We start from the raw sequence: 18,191 nt of genomic DNA, 5'->3' as shown, positions 1-18,191 counted from the left end.
GACTCAATATCCTTAGGCTAATCCAAATAGTGTTAGTATTTATTATAGGATCGGTATTCACACTGTTTGTCAGATGGAAATGAACACTTTAAATATCAATACAGCCATTACAACATTGAAAGAAGGCCTTTCTTGTCTATATCTATCACAGGGTAATAGCACAGACCATAAAGTAAATCATCCATGTTACAGTGACTAAAGTGTTAATTGAATTTACACATGGAGGCAAGTTTTCTATGTGAGCCTTTGTAATATATTTTGGACCGATATATTTCCTATGTGTGTCCTGATGGCGTGATGCTGGCAGCAAATTGATGAGACATGGAAGAATCAGACATGTCTATTGCGCAACAAGCCGGGGGAACAAAGCAGTGATAGGGGTTTGTTTTCTGCCAGTCTCGTGGGGTAAAGGCCTAAATGCAATTGTATCCAGCTTATGAAGTACCACAATGAATATTTGTGTCTCTTCCTTGATAACTCGCAAGTCTGTGTATAACTGCTCTGTCATCCTCATGTTTTAGTAATTGTGGGATTGAATAGAAGCTGCATTTGCAATTCACACAGGGTGGCAACAGACACAAAGGTAATGCACTCGGTGTGGGACATGCTGGAAGGTTCAGGTACTGGGGGGTATTGCCTGTTACAAACTGTGTAGTCCCATAGCAACAGTTAAATGTGATTTGTCCTGTGGCCCTAGAAACAGTCTAAGATATTCAGTCTTTTGTCCTGTATCAACAGTCTAAGGTGTGTGTTGTCTTTGGTCCCATAGCAACAGTCTAAGGTGTGTAGTCTTTGGTCCCATAGCAACAGTCTAAGGTGTGTGGTCCTCTGTACTGTGGAATTGGTCCAATGTTAAATACGATTTTGATGACATTATTCAGGAATGGAAAGCCAAGTCTTCACAATCATTCCAAGACAATTTGAAATTAACTGTTTCACATCATTGTGGTTTATGAGTGAGTGTCTGGCCATACATCTGAACCAGGATGTGTGGGTTTCTAGGTGTTATCAGCCACCAGTGATCTCCATGCAAGGGATACAGAGTGAACATTCCTCCATCCTCCCCTCCCTTAAGCCCCCCGTCTTCATCCATGTCCTGGACACATTAATGGGTTGTAGGGAGGCTACTTTGTGCCTTACCTTCAGGGTAGTATTGATCACCAATACAGAAGTATACTGTTTATCTGAACTGCCTCAAGATGGGTCTGACTTCCATCCTTATCTTTGAGCCCTTTCATTATCACCTTGTGAAGATTGAATACAAATTCAAGTCTAGATGCTGTTTGCCTTTTTAATGCTGCTATGTAGTATATTACATTGCATGGTACAGAATCAATTCTATCCTGGCTATTTTTATCTTTCCGTCGTGTTATTACATGAGCAGGGGATATTGGTTGGTGTATATACAGGTTTTGACATGGTTCATAAGAAGCTTTTACTGTGGATGTAATCAACTGTCTTTGGAATAATTATGCCAATAGTCTGTATGAATTTATTCATTTTGCTCTTGTGAAACTGATGTAATTATTTGGAATTATTCAGTATGACACAGTGGAAATTGCAGTGATATCTGGCCCACCGTGGAATTCAGGCATGAATGCAACCAGTCATCTACTGATCCCTCTGGATGCTTCATGGCAAATACTGGTCACCTCATATCTGAGGGTTTATTTCTTAGAATTGATGGGACATAATGATGCTTCATTGATTTGTAATGCTGCAAAAAGTTATGATTTGGAATCAGTGTTTTTTTTCTGACGTTTGTCCCCTTGGGCGATTCTAGGTCAGACCAATCCAAACAACGTCTGTAATATGCCTGTTGTAGGCTGATTTATGCTGAACAGCAAAAGAAAAGATTTTTGTTTTAAGTTTATAAAAAGAAGATTTAAGCATGAAAGTTTACTTTCATGAGATTTGAATTTCCTGAAAATTGCATTTCTTTTGCTGTTTGGTATATATGGGAACTAGATACTTAGGCACTGTGACTGTGACATCATACCCAGAAAGAGTAGGTTGTTGCTCACGCCATCACTCACTGGATTGTCTGGTACATTCTTGATTATTCACAATCCACCATGATATGAGTGATTGAGTATGGTTTTACACTGCTTTTGGCTTTTATTCCAGCAATGTGAAGATGGGGACACCAGTAATGTCACCAGGATATAGAATATTGATGATTGTTATTATGCTTCATTTTATTATAGTTTATATAAAATTCTCAGCGGCATTAAGTTAAAGTATCAGTAACCACAAACACCACATTCACATGTGAACAAAATGTTTACAAGTGTTTTTGCTTGTGTATTCACCTTGTGACACGAACAACCCGTGAAGGTCCCGGGTAGAATAGGCCTTCAGCAACCCATGCTTGCGAAAAGGCGACTATGCTTGTCATATGAGGCGAGTAACAGGATCGCTGAATTGGTTGAAACATGTCATTGGTTCCCACTTGTGCAGATTGATGCTCATGTTGTTGATTACTGCATTGTCTGGTCCAGACTTGATTATTTACAGACCGCCGCCATATAACTGGAATATTGCTGAGTGCGGTGTAAAACTCAATTTACTCACTATGACCCGAACACTGTTATTTTTATATGCCTTCATCTATTGACTAAACCTCTCAACAGTGGCAGTTAAAGCTGAGATTATGTATTTGCAAATGCTCTTTTTTTCTTTCAGTTTGTCGTAATAGTTAATCTTTAAACAAAGTAATGTTTGGCTTTCCTGACATCCACATGAAACACTGTGTTGTTGTGTGGTCCTTCATTTACACAAACAGTTCCAACAATGGTTTGCAATAAAATAAAACCTAAAAATTCCATTATTATATGAATTCTGAGCTTAAAGCAGAGTTTGTTGACTGATTGTATAATAAGCATATGTAAGATATGTAAGGTAGGGTGTTTTCTATGAACATGCCCACAAATACATGCATGGACAGTTAGCAAGTTTGTCAATGCAAGTATCTTTGATTTGGTTCTCACTATAATATTAAGGTGAGCCACGAAACTTACAGCTGTATTTTCATTACAGAGATATCAGTTAGGTCTCTGATCTACTGATTGATCACCTACTCACAAATTACTCTTAAATCTCAACTCTTAAGAAACATTTTTAATTAAATAATCATGAGTACAAGTGGTTAATTATGATGTCGCCTGAAACATGTGAAGCACAGACCATGATGGTATTAAAATCGTTAAACTTTGTCAGATTTACAATAAATGACAATGTGATAAGAGGTGGTGTGGACTTCCCAGCAGTCAAGGCCATGCCAAATCACTGTGGTCAGTTGTATCTTGTGCTATGCTGAAAACCAATGTTCTAAAGGTGTGCAAAGCCCACCTGTAGACCTATCAGTACACCGACTATCTCTGACACTGGACTCTCTTTGCTAGTTGATGTTAATTATTATGTTTTACAGATTGAGATAGAAATACAGCAGAGAGGGTGTGGGTGATCCTGGCACAGTCAGGCTGGTCAAGCTCATCATCAGCTCAGGGCCCTCGCCCCCTCTACACGCAGCCCAGACAGCGAATGGGACTTCTCCCATGAAACACTGCCTAGTCGAACCCACCAAGAACTTTCCGGAGAATATGGAGGCTTCCCAACACTGCAGCCTTCTGCATTACCCAGATTGTCAGAAGGGCTGTGCTCCTGGAGGAGAACCCGGGCACTCTCCTCATCTGCGCCAAGAGATCAGGAGGTACCAAACCAAGGGCACCGAGAACAATGGGGAGCCTGACGACAGTGTACTTGGGATGCAAGCGAGACATTTCAAAGGCGAGGTCCGCATATTTATCATGCTTTGCCTGAATCTTGCCAAACACATTGCTGTCAAAAGGGACAGAAAATTCAATGATATAAATAATTTCATTGGCTTTATCAAAAAGGACAAGATCAGGTTTGTTCGCTGGAATTCGTCTCAGAGTGTATATTGGCCTATTCCAGAGAAGCTTAAAAGCATCATTTTCCAGGACACCCTGGACATGTTCAGGGTCATACCATGGATGGACCTCTTAGTCAAAGCCACAGGCATGGCGGAGACGATAGTAAAAGCAGCGAGCCATGCCATCATGTCTTTTAAGATAAGCTGTTTGTGCCGAGGAAGGGCATCCACTGACAAGGTGTTGGACAGTCTCTGTAAATTCATTGCAAAGATGACATTTCATATTGATATTTTCTTTAAGAATCACATTCTGGCGATTGCGAGTGGGAAGTGAATACCAGTCATGCCAAGTATACTTCTAGGATAGTCAGCATCATACCCATTCTTGTGGATTTTTCCAATGTAGACATCACTTGGGCTGTCCTCTGCTTCTCGCCATGTAAAATCAGGAAGTGTTCCTCATTCACTCACTCACTCACTCTCTCACTCACAACTTACACTTTGTCTCTGAAAACACTTGATTTCTTCAAAAACAAACCTTTTCCATTTATTTTGAAAAGGAGCCCCAGTGGATTATAGCTAGAGTAATATTCCTCAACTTGAAAAACATCTAGACTTGTTTCACTTGCTGTTTTAGCATTTCACAGAGGAATAGACAGAGAGCATGATAATGGGATGCAGGGACTGTGAGACAGACTGTCAGGCATTCATATCACTGGAAAAATTATAATTTTGTACTTTAAGTGACAAAGTGAGCTAGTGCATTTTTTGGGGGATATTTTCAAATGAACAACTCAAACATGTCGGATATTTTTTCTGATCTTGCCTGGGACATGTTGTTTCCAGTTGCAAGGAGCTGCAGTATAAGATTGGTTGTTGAATCCCATTTATTATTCCCCACAAAGGACCCATAGCTTTCATTGAGAGAGAGTGTCTTAAGAGGCCATCTTTTCACATGCAAGACCCTGTCTTTCAGTAAGTGGCCTATATTTATCGGCAGCACAATACAAGAATGACTCTACTGTACTTTATGTATGAGGGTTATGGGGTATTTCTGGTCGTTGTAAAAGCATAAATATTCACAGAGCTAAATATGTGACTTTCTGGCCTTGGACAGGGCTACAAATACATTAATCCACTCAGTCATGTGGAGGAGAAGTTGTCCAAGCTTGTGCTTCATAGGTGAACCTGACCATATACGCAAGCCCATGAATACTGCTTCTCTTGTTTACTACCTCTGAGTGGACGATCTGCCATGTGTAAGTAACTGGCTTACCTGTTAGATTCCTGCATTGATGTGTCACATGCTTTCAACATGTTTTTGACATAATAGTGTAGATATGTGTAAAGATAATCTTCGACAATCGGATCATTGACATCAATAGCACTGTATTCATTGTTGTGTGGACCTTGTTCCACAGGACCACAGTAGCAGTGTAACAATCAAATGTGCATGTTAGATGTTACGACTTATAACCATGCTCGCTTTGTGGAATACAGTGTTTATAAAGCTTCAGAATAGAAAATGTAATGTAGTCTTCAGCCTATTGGTCATTCAGTAGAACGTCTGAACACTAAAATGCACTTAATGAAAAAAATAAATTTTGGCATGAGATGACTCCCAATGTTGTATTCTTGCAGATATTCATGTGTGTTACTTTTATGGTTACCAATGAAATGACCAGGTTTGCTACTTGGTTATATAGTGTCAACCCTGTTTGTTTCCTCTTGCTTGTTGTTATATTGGAGCAACCATATTCTGGGCAGCCAGCTTATCCTGGGGCATAGGATTGTCTTTAGCATATAAGAAATGAATGAACTGTATGTTGTTTACAGAATTCAGACTTTCTTAGTTCCATAAAATGGTTATAATATGTTCTTCGAACCCAAAAGATAACTTTTGTCAGTAATATATGTGTACTTTCACACATACAAAGTGGCTATACCCAAGAAATAATGCATGTTTGAAGTATTACTCACAAGATAAACATTGGGCTGCATGTTCTTTAAAGGACTTGGTCAGTCTTGGTGGAGTAGAAGTGTCCATAATGAGTTTTAGCGTCCTATGGCTCCTGACAACCACTAATGGTAAAATGGCTGTCAGTGGAAACTCTGACGATTGATTGACTACTAGTTCTGTTTTAGCTGCAGTTGCTACTAACATGTTCAGTTTTCTTTGTTTATCCAAATTATCAGTTTTGCCATCACACTTCCAATCTCATTCCAAAATTCATTGCATAACATCTTAATGCCTGTGGCACAGCTGTATAGTTTCCTGTTTGGAAAAATATCTATGAGAGAAACTCAAATGACAACTTGTTCTTCTGTGATTGAATGTTGGTAATGTAAACTGGAAGATAATGTTTCAAGGTCACCAACCAAATAGTCATCACTGCAGTGGTTGCCCGAATACTAGAAAGATAGATGTAACTTTTGGATGTGTTCCTGGTTTCAAGGTCACCAACCAAATAGTCATCATTGCAGTGGTTGCCTGAATACTAGCAAGATAGATGTAACTTTTGAATGTGTTCCTGGTTTGGGGTCATCACATCGAGCATACGTTCATGGCAGGCCATGCAAAGCCATGAATCATATATAGCAGTTGAGGTCAGCATCACACATTGACAACAGCAAGTGATGAGTTTCCCATTAATGCATTCCCTAGAGCCATCGAGACATTACAAGCTATGGTCCAGTGACTTTTCATCACTGTCTGTGGCTGTCAGTGTAGCTAATTGATTGGGCTGACTGCATACAGCAAGGTTCCTGTTTCACCATTGTTGATAGGAGTTATCTGTCTGGGAGGTTATGGCAACATCACTGATGGCCAGAACTCTCTGGCAGATCATGGCAACTGGCTGTAGTGATGGACAGAACAGATTATGGCAACTTGTATGTATTATATGGTAGGTGTTTAAAGGTTGTATTACATCACATAATGGATGTGTAAAGGATGGATTACATCTCATGCAGATGTATAAAAAATGTATTGCATCACACTATTGATGTATAAAAGATGTATTACATCACATGGTAGATGTATATAGATTGTTTTACATCCTAGCTAGATGTATAAAGGATGTATTACATTCCAGGCATGTGGATAAAGGATGTATTACACCCCAGGTAGATGCATAAAGGATGTATTACATTCCAGGCAGGTGGATAAAGGATGGATTATAGTTAAAGAATGAATAAACTCACATTTTTTGTACTCTTTTGACAATTACGAGGGGATGTCAATAAGTTTTGAGCCGTGCATAGAAAAACACAAAATATTGGTATGAACCACATTTATTTTCCAACATAGTCCCCTTGTGAGTCAAGACACTTGTTCCATCTTTTCTGCCAGTCGCTGATGCCATCTCTGTAGAAGACACCATTTTGGTTCTTCAAACCAAGCCTCGTTAGCAGCAATAAGCTCATTATCATCCTGAAATCTACGACCACGCAACTGTTTCTTGAGATTTGGGAACAGATGGTAATCACTTGGTGCCAGGTCTGGAGAGTAGGGGGGGATGCTGCAAGATTTTGTACCCGCATTCCTGGACAGCAGCGGCTGCAACGCGAGAGGTGTGTACTGGAGCATTGTCTTAATGTAGAAGAATACCACGTCTGATCTTGCCCCGGTGCTTCTCCTTGATTGACTGTTGCACTTGCCTCAACAAGTTAGCGTAATATTCCCCATTCATTGTTCTTCCTTTTGGTAAGTAATCTATGTGGATGACGCCTTTGCTATCCCAGAAGACTGTCGCCATTACCTTCTGCACTGATCTGGAGGCTTTGAACTTTTTGGTCCTGGGAGAAGTGACATGTTTCCATTCCATGGATTCTTGTTTGGTCTCAGGATCATAGTGGTGGATCCAGGTTTCATCACAGGTTAGTGGCCTAAAGTGAAAATCTTCTGGATTCTTGTTGTATCTGGTTAGCATGGAGTTGCTTATGGTGACCTTTGTTCGCTTCATTTCATCTGTAAGCATTCTTGGCACCCATCTTGCGCACACCTTAGACATGACGAGATGTTCATGAAGAATTGTCTCGATGGATCCGTGTGAAATGCCTGTGGTCTCCTCTAACTCGTGGAGTGTGATTCGACGATTTTCCAGCACAAGTCTATGCACTCTGTCAATGTTTTCCTGAATAGTGCTTGTTGTTGGGCGACCTGGACGGGGGTCATCTTCAAGACTCTCTCTACCATGCTTAAATTCATTGACCCATCGTTTGATGGTAGCAGATGAAGGGGAAGACTTCCCATAAACTGCTGAAAGCCTTTCTTCAATGTTCTTCGCCGAGTGTCCTTCAAGAACTAAAAACTTAATTACTGCTCTATACTCAATTTTATTCATTTTCAGACTGCCATGAGGGGGGTCTCTTTCTGTCAATGTGAGCTGTTCAATAACTTCTGAGAGTAGGATACCAAAACTTATATATCACATCAGCTACACCCCAAGGTTCAATGTTGTACCATAGGCTGTGACACCTGAGTATGGAAAATGCTCAAGGCTCAAAACTTATTGACATCCCCTCGTATATATGAAAGACCATAACATATGAAAGTTGCCAAAAAGTTGTCTGCTTCACTGTCGCCCACCAACGAAACCACAGACAAGTTACGTACCTCTGTCACCAGAGCCCTGCAGTGACATCGTATGTGAGGAAGGATTTTCAGTTAGTTGTATATAAAATGTGTAACAAGCTTATAATTTTGCTGATTTCCCAACGTGAACAAAGACATGAGGAATCATTGTGTTGCTGTCGGGCGATGGTGTCACTATGAACCGATTTCCATCATACCCCTCAGTTCGTGTGAAACATGTTGTTTGTGAGTGCAGAGCGAGCATTTTAGAAGCCTGTACACATTAAATAGGGTTGTTCAACACTGACCTCACTTCCAAGTTAGAAGATGCTACTTGGATTTGTTTTCATCGAGTTAAAAAAATCAAAACTACTTACTTGTTGTAGGAAATGAATGACGACCGAAAGGATTTTGCATGATACACTTGTAACATAACGATTTCTTCCTCGAAAGCGAGGCTGTGGTCAAAGTGACAGTAATATTGTAAGTAGAGTAGTAGTAGTAGTAGTAGTAGTAGTGTATTTGTACCCCTCTAGAGTATATGTTATCTTTAACACCATGGCTCAGTATATTTGGGAATGTGGAAGTTGATCTTTTGCCAGTATATTAAGTCTTGTATCTTCGTGGCATTTTTATTTCAATTTCCTCTTTGGTTGTACCAAAATTACCTGATTTTCTACAATTTCCTTTGTTTTGAAAATAATAGTTTTGTTTGTACAAGTGAAAAAAACACTAATTGAAAAACAAATCAACTGTCTGGGTTTTTTTGCTCAGTATAAAATTACAAGCAATTTCTAATATTACAAATAAAATAATTGATTTTTGTCTCCTATGTACAAGGCTAATCAGCCATCAGAAACATCTGGTGAGGTACAAGCTATTAATCCCTGGATACAGTCACTGAATGGTAACATATGTTCTGTTTGTACTGATGAAAGATCACATTATCAGTTCTTCATTTTCTACAAACCATGACTATCTGGGTGCAATCACCTAGATTTGACCAACATTGACAGACATTCATCAGACCAGATAGAATGTGTCACCAATACTGAGGATGGATGAGGTGTATGTACGTGTGCCAGTCACAACCTCTCTGTACCATGGTGATAGCAGGCTGCATGGGTGTAGCACATTAACTACAAAACAGCCATTATATATGTTGGAAGTGTAAGGATTATGAATGTATTGAGGAAGTCACGTTTCTTTTAACTGCAAGTAGGACAATATTTGTAGCAAATAAGTATGATAGGTGAAAGAAGTAGGTAACTATGAAACATGTGATTGTGACATGTATGACAGTAACAATGAGAATGATTGTAACAAGTGTGACAGTAACAATGAGAATGATTGTAACAAGTGTGACAGTATCAATGAGAATGATTGTAACAAGTGTGACAGTAACAATGAGAATGATTGTAACAAGTTTGAGAGTAACAATGAGAATGATTGTAACAAGTGTGACAGTAACAATGAGAATGATTGTAACAAGCGTGACAGTAACAGTGAGTATGATTGTGACATGTATGACAGTAACAATGAGAATGATTGTAACAAGTGTGACAGTAACAATGAGAATGATTGTAACCAGTAAGACAGTAACAATGAGAATGATTGTAACAAGTAAGACAGTGAAAATGAGAATGATTGTAACCAGTAGGACAGTAACAATGAGAAGTGTAACAAGTATGACAGTAACAATGAGAATGATTGTCGCATGTAAAACAGTTATTGAGAATGATTGTAACAAGCATGTCAGTAACAGTAAGTATGATTGTGACATGTATGGCAGTGATAATGAGAATGATAGTTGTAACAAGGAGAATGAAAATAACCATTTTAACAAGTAAGAAAATGATAATGACATCGATAATTGTAACAAATATGACAATAAAGCTGAGGATAATAACTGGAACTACAAAGATATTTGTTATGAGAAAGAACATTGTAACAGGAATGTTGCATTATTTTGGCCATTGAGAGACCAATAACAATGAAAATGATTACTGTCATGAGTATGACGGTAAGAGCCAAAACCATGATTGTTACAATAGCTGTAAGAACATCATGTTTTTACCTGTTGATTACAATAGCAATTGTGTTTCTGGGTACCCGTCTGTTTTCACCTGTTGATTACAATAGAGATTGTGTTTCTGAGAATCCGTCTGTTTTTACGTGTTGATTACTATAGGGATTGTGTTTCTGGGTACCCATCTGTTTTTACCTGTTGATCACAATAGCGATTGTGTTTCTGGGTACCCGTCTCTTTTTCACCTGTTGATAACAATAGATATTGTGTTTCTGAGAAACCGTCTGTTTTTCACCTGTTGATTAAAGTAGTGACTGTGTTTCTGTGTTCCAGCGTTTTCACCTGTTGATTGTAATAATGATAGTGTGTGTGTGCACAGTCATGAACGACATGCACATCATTAGCAGCAGGTCCGCAGGCTGAAAGTTCCAAGTTGATTAATATATTGTCCTATTATTTTGCACACAACTTCAGCAGACAGATTACTAGAGGTCTGCAGGTAACGCCCCTGAACAAGTTGTGCCAGAACGGCCTGCTCGAGTATACCCCTGTATTGATGTAACAGCTCTGCCTGGTGTGATGTGTCAGTACCACCTGGGTGGTGGTTGTCAGAACGGTTTTCCCTGATTCAGTGCTGAAAAGTCCCTGAAGTGAATAAGCTCTTGTATAGTAGTCAGAGGTCAGTCACATCTTTTATGAATGCCTTGCTTCTTGTTAAGATGGTTTGGTTGCTGAATCTGCTTATAAAATTATTGTGAGTGTTGAAATTCGACAATTTACTTTGTCCTAAATGATTATGGAATGGTTTCCATCAGTTCCCTTTTAGGAATCGTTCTCATTGAGTTTGCCAGCAGTTGGATGTCAGTACGAGGCCTTTTTATCTCCCAGGCATGTAATGCCGGGGGCATATTGTCGTTGCCTTGTCTGTCCATCTGTCTGTCCATCGGTCCATTGTTTCCGGAGCATAACTCAATATTTTTAGACCAAAATTGGCAAGCATAACAAATCTAAGATGCCTTTTACCATTTACAGATTTTTGGCATTTTTATTTTTCTTGGTTTCCATGAAAATGTTTTGGACTTAGTCTAATGGGAAGGGTGGGTTTTGTTTCCGGAGCATAACTAAAAAAGAGTTCAATATTTGTCTGCAAAACTTGGTAGATATATCAGTCAGAACCTAAAGTGGTGCCTTTTGCAATTTACAGATTTTTGTGATTTATCATTTCCTGGGTTTCCATGGAAAGGATGTGGACTTATTCTCAAAAGGGAGGACTTCGTTTCTAGAGCACAAACTGCCCAATGTCTTTCAGCAAAACTTGGCATATGTGTGAGGCAGATTTCAAAGTGTTGCCTTTTGCTATTTGCAGATGTTTGGCATTTTTAATTTTTCTGGTTTCCATGGAAACGATTCAAACTTCGTTTCGACCCGTGAAGGTCCTGGGGTAGAGTAGGCCTTCAGCAACCCATGCTTGCCATAAAAGGCGACTGTGCTGGTCGTAAGAGGCAACTAACAAGATTGGGTGGTCAGGCTCGCTGACTTGGTTGACACATGTCATCGGTTCCCAACTGCGTAGATCGATGCTCATGTTGTTGATCACTGGATTGTCTGGTCCAAACTCGATTATTTACAGACCGCCACCATATAGCTGGAATATTGCTTAGTGGGGCGTAAAACTAAACTCACTCACTCAGACTTTGTTTCGAAAGGGAAGGTTAGGCTTCGTTTCTGGAGCACAACTTGAAACCTTCTTAATATCTTTCAACAGAAAATACATGAGACTGATCTTAAAGTGGTGCCTTTTGAAATTTACAGACTTTTGGCATTTTTGTTTTTCTTGGTTTCCATGGGTTCCATGGAAATGATTTGAATGGTTAGAACTCAGTCTCAAAAGGTAGGGGTAGGCTCCTTTTCCGGAGCACAACTCAAAAAACCTCTGAATATCTTTCAGCAAGATTTGGCAGATATGTGAGGCAGATCCCAATGTGGTGCCTGTTGCTATTCTCAGAGTTTTGGCACTTTTATTTTTCTGGGTTTCCATGGATGCAGACTTAGTCTCACAGCATACTGCAGTGCAGCAAAAAATCTTTACCTGTGAGTCAGACTGTTGCAGGACCTATATTCATATCAGTGTCATTGTGAGGTCACTGTATTGTGATGCCATAGCACAGTGAGGTCATTGTATTATCACCTCATTGTCTGATGCCAAAGCACTGTGAGACATTATCAGTGGAATTTAATACTTCTGACCAATTGGCAGAAATATATAAAGAAACTTTTTTAACCACTTTCTAGCTATTACCATGCAGCAATTTATAAAAACTGAATTTTCCTTCTTAAATGTGAATTTTTCATCCATATTAAGTTATATTATGCCTTAGCATGTGGCAGTGGTAATTTATGGTATTCTGATGTACATGCACAAATTCACAAGGTTTTTTTTTATATATAATTTGCTGCTTGTGACAAATTTGACTCTGATCAATATTATTTCACTTAATATGAAGAGTAATGAGGACCCTGTCACATGTTGCAGTGAAGCCCCGCATGAATGAAATAGTTTGCCTCATCTGTAATTGATTCATGTTTTTTTTGTGGAGCAACAGATCCTTTTCGTAATTTACTCTGATGACATTTGAGCTGATGGTCTGATTGCTTATTAGTTCAGGAAAGATTTAATAAGTAAACCAATCATGGATAGTACCCTGATGGTTTGACATTTAAATGCCTGGTTCAAGTGCCAAACTGAAGCTGTGAAGAGTTGTGTACAGTGAGGGAGATAAGTTATGTCACACTCAGCAATATTCCATTTATTTGGTTGCTGTCTGTAAATAATCAAGTCTAGGTCAGACAGTCCTGTGATCAACAGCATGAGCATCAAGCCATGCAATTGAGATATGATGACATATGTCAGCGGGTCTGACAACTTGATCCACATCAGTCGCCTGTTATGACAAGCATGGGTTCTAACCTGCATCTTCATGAGTCAGTTTTGTCCAGATATACCAGGACACTATAATCACAGGTTCAGATCCCATTTACATTGATTATGTGATTCAGCACCTAATACACATGTTCTACTAAATGACCAACAAATAGAAAGATGCAGTTATATCAAAGGATGCAGTGACTTTGACCCATCAGAATTATAAAGTTATCAGATGACAGGATGTTATCAAACAGGGTGAGATATAATCAAATAGAAGGATGCAGTTACCATATAGAAGCATGTTATCAGATAGGGCATGCATGGCCAAACAGGAGGATGCAGTTACCAGATAGAAGGATGTTATCGAACAGAAGATACTCGATAAACGTTCCTCTGGATTGTGTTAGCCATTTTCTCTTCACCTGGTGATGTTACAGACTTTCCTTATGGTTAAAAGAAAAATTGTTATATTTTTATTCAAAATGATCAGATGTTGATTACCTGTAAATGATCCAGAAGTGCTCCGTTACCTCCCTTGATCATCTCTACCCAGATTCTCCCAGGAAGTTACTTCATCTTTACCGAACATTGAGCTTCTGGAATTATATAGTGGGGAGGTTAGATAGAATATCTCGGGAGGGGTTCCATGCACAACCCTGTGGTAAGTTTACTAACAATTACACACAACAACTTGTTTGTTCGTAATTATTAGCCTATGGGTTGTGTAAGCCAGAATCCCGCATAAAGCAGGAGGATATATCCTGAAGCCTCAACCCTAGAGAGAATGTTAAATAAACCAAATAATCGCATGACACAGATCAGGGGAGATAACTGAGCACCTCTGGGTCATTTAAAGGTAATCAACTTACGAAAGAAATATTTTCTTTTAGCCTGAAGGATAGTTTGTAACACATCCGCAGGTGAAGAAAAAATGGCTAACACAACCCAGAGGTAAGTTTATTAATAATTACATACAACATGTTATTTGTTCGTCATGCAGTTGTCAACCTATTGAAAGAAGTACTGATGAACAGTTGAATGATCTAACCATCATGCATGGATTCAGAAATGAATAAAAAGATTAAGAAATGAACAAAGTACAATGTAGTGATGAACATATTCATTGACCAGCAGGGATATATACCTGACAGAAGGGCGGAAGAGGATATATAGACAGGCATTAGTTAAGTATGTATGCATGAGTCGATATAGGATAGAGTTATGTGTCTGCACAAAAGAGGATTATGGTTGGATATGAGATGTGTTCTGAGAGTAGAAGGATGTCCACATGGTATGAGATTACCTGTAATGCCAGGACAAGACACTGGCATGTAGTTTCTTCCTCTACAGAGGAGTGTCGATTGCACACTACAACATTCCATGTGTTTTAAGATGATCAATACAGCTCAAGCTCTACATTCTGGATGTAAAATCATAGCGACATCACGCACTGAATGCTTCACAAGAAGGTAGAGATGTCTATATTTGATATAATGGTAGCATGGATGGTTTTGATGTTGGAGGCAGATTGTTTGATTTACTCTTGTGTTAAAGGTTTGTGCTAATTGCCTACCAACCAGTCTTCACTGTGGGGCATCTTTCACTCACCCTTGACTTTTCCTTACTTATACCCCTGGATCTGACAATGCAGAGGTAGCTACGTATCATTTTGAGATATTTTTGTAATAGAGAGTGTGGTTTTTTTTTGGTTTTTTTAAAAAATAGGTTGTTGTATAAACTTACCAAAGCACTATTTTGCTATGGAATGCCAATTACGACTGTATAATGGTCCTGGCAAAGGATATCAGACTGTATGTTTGGTTGAACTTGGTCATGTGACCAAGGTAATGTTTGGGGTGTTTCCAGACTTACTGGTAGAAAAAGTGGCAGAACACTAAACTCACTTACTGTCTGTCAGATTTCCTTGGAGTTTTAATGTGATTAATTAATATTCTTGCCCTGTTTCATATTTACCTGTCAGCCAACCTACACATGTCCTGTCTATCGAGTATCCTGCGTTCCTTGATCACTGATACACTGGAGGTGTATTTGGTGAAGCACATACTGTTTTGATATATCAGCCTGCACAGTATACCTACCTACCTATATACCCACCCACCCACCTACACTGTGCTATTCCTGTCTTCTGTCCGAGTCTTATGCTGACTGACAACCTCTGTGTAGAGGCAAGCAGTCACCCTACTTCATTACCACTACAGCCTCTAAACACCTGTATGATGTCCAGCCAGCAATAATTTCTCAGATCTGTCAATGTCTACCACAGGTCTCTGGTCCAAGAGATGGTCATGTGATGTTGAGCTTCAGCAACAACGACAAGTCTGTAATCGTCAGTGACGTCATTGACAAGTCACTAGCCATGTCAAACGGTATCTGCAGTCCAGTAATGGATACACAGAAATCAGTTCTCCCAATATAGGAACCCTCACATTGGAAGGAACCATCACAGCTATTGAAGTTGACTAATTAATGTGTTTGGAATATTTGGCTGATTCTAGAACTGCACCCAAAGCATCCAAATACAGTATTTCTTCACTCCAGAGATGCATTTGTTTATCAGCAGCTGACTGAGCTTTTCCTTCAGTCATCCTGCTGGAAATCACCCCTGTCTTAATTACTTAGCACCTTCTTCAAATCAATAGAAGAAAAAAATGGGTTCCCATTAAAAATTGAAGGCTGTGATGAAAGGGCAAGTCGATGCAATCTTGTCATTTGATTTCTTCACAACTTTGGAAACCTACTTACATCAGCTCGGTAAAGTGCGTCATCCATTCCCCACCTTTCGTCACAAGGCTGCATGGACACAAATATCAGCATTATGTCACTGCTGTGTTTTGCAATGTTCTCTGAAATAAAGTTTGAAAGTAATGAGTATGCCTAACAATCATTATGAAAGTTTCACCACTCAGAGTGATGATGGAAAAACTTATGTTAAATGACAAGTGTCTACACAGAGTACAGAGAGTGTAAAGATTGATTACCCTGCCGATAAACCGCTATTGTCCACAAAGTAAAGCTTCAGTACAGAGCATCAGTGAATTATTATATTACCACTCAATTCAATCTTATAGATTGAAAAACATACATCATTAACTTTTTGTTGTGCCATTAAAAGCTATGAATGACCTTTTCCTGATAATAATCAAATCTTATAGAAGGAATTTGATTCAAATACATATTGTGCTATTGTATACCACTGACATCCAGCTGAGCCTCTCAAAGGTACTTTTGTTTTCCCTTGAACACTGGATGTCCATCTCAAGGGCTTATCATATTTTCAATCTCATCTCCCTGAGAATCATACAACTCTTGCAGACTAATATGCACACTGAGTTTATGTAGCTTTCCCCTCATGAGGTACCCATTCACAGCTTCGTAGACTGGGACACAGTACTTTGTCCAAGTTCACTGCACTTTGCTGTGCCTGCAGCTGGGTGTTTGCATATATTCATGTGGCCACCATCTGTTCATCTACCAGCATATTCATGGGTTCCTTTAAGTGCACAGTGTGCTGTACTGTACAGTAAGGGTTGTGACAACATTTAAAGTGTTGCACACAAAGTTGACTCCAAGGTTTTGACACTTGGTCATAGGTGGGCTCGATCATGGCATCTCCAAGCCTGCTGGATCACTAGCCTGGTGCCTTAAGCAGCTTACCCAATGCACTCCCAAACTTTAAATTCAAATTGTTTTCTGTGAAGCCCTATTGCTGTACATATAGTCAGTACTTACCGAGTACACTGACAAGAAACAGTGTACCAGTTCTATATTGGGCTCAAAATCACTCACCAATCTATGGACTGACGATGATCTATAGACAATAAGGGGCAGTGGGGTAGCTTACCGGGTAGAGCATTCACTTGTCATTCTGTAGAGCCAAGTTTGATTCCCCATATGATGTGTAAAGCCTGTCACTTTTGCCTGTCACATGATATGGCTAGAATATTTGTGCTAAAAGCAGCATAAACCATTCTCACTTACAACAGACACAGAGCCACGTCCCCTTTAACAGTAACATTGCAAGGCATCTGATGCAGAGACAGGTGGTGGTGGTGGTGGTGGTTGAGGGCTGGAGCATCATAGGAAATGATGAATCATAGGAATCATACAGCACATCTTTTGTTTTCATTCAACAAGGTGATGGCATAGTTGGACCTAGTTGATGTCCTGATGAGCATTGTTGTTGTTGACTGAATAGGAAACCTCAGGTACTGTATGGCCACTGTATGGTCATCTGGCACATGTACAATGTCACATTGGGAAGGAAACAATATTCCTTAGAATTAATGTTTGGTTTTGTTGATTTTGTTGCCAATTATACAATATTGATTCCTTTCAACTTCCATTATGGAAACATACATTTATAGTTAATGTTGTATATTTATCATTAAAAAATGGAGTTTCTAGGAATATTTACACTAGAATATTGAGGACACTTTGTCAGAACAGTCTTCATATGGACAGTCAGTCTTTAGACATTTCATGTAGTCTTTGGGATGTACACTGCAGACTTGAGATTGAAAGTGCATCAGTACCTACTCTTAGCTGAGACAGAAAGTTTAAATCTATTGTGTTTGGCATCGAGATGTCAGTCATCCCGTGTTGCAGGGTAATGGGTGTTGTAGGTATAGAAGTGCAGGCAGCTTGCACACCTCATCACCAGGTATTGTAGGCTGGGATAGAAGGATAGGGAGGCCGGTTTACCATCAGGAACAGCTTCAGATTTTGTATGATTCATCAATACAAA

At 39.3% G+C, this 18,191-nt stretch overlaps 2 protein-coding genes across 2 annotated transcripts in view; both read left to right on the top strand.

The window, feature by feature from the left end:
• The first annotated feature begins 6,687 nt into the window (after positions 1-6,687).
• LOC137286485 (potassium voltage-gated channel subfamily KQT member 1-like) overlaps positions 6,688-18,191 on the top strand; it is an 88,199-nt gene continuing 76,695 nt past the window's right edge. The window contains exon 1 of the mRNA XM_067818377.1: positions 6,688-6,787. The gene's annotated coding sequence lies outside the window, so the exon portion shown is untranslated. The remainder of the gene's footprint in view (positions 6,788-18,191) is intronic.
• LOC137286739 (putative uncharacterized protein DDB_G0287599) lies at positions 9,763-10,065 on the top strand. Its single transcript, XM_067818721.1, has one exon. The coding sequence runs from the start codon at positions 9,763-9,765 to the stop codon at positions 10,063-10,065; it is 303 nt and encodes a 100-aa protein (XP_067674822.1).

This window comes from Haliotis asinina, chromosome 6, assembly GCF_037392515.1.
Source record: "Haliotis asinina isolate JCU_RB_2024 chromosome 6, JCU_Hal_asi_v2, whole genome shotgun sequence".
Taxonomy (NCBI): domain Eukaryota; kingdom Metazoa; phylum Mollusca; class Gastropoda; order Lepetellida; family Haliotidae; genus Haliotis; species Haliotis asinina.
Note: the sequence above shows the minus strand (reverse complement) of the source record. Positions and strands in the feature narration are given on the sequence as shown.

What these genes read in the sequence shown, in the direction of transcription:
- LOC137286739 (XM_067818721.1), top strand. Translation starts at nt 9,763, where the DNA reads ATGTATGACAGTAACAATGAGAATGATTGTAACAAGTGTGACAGTAAC.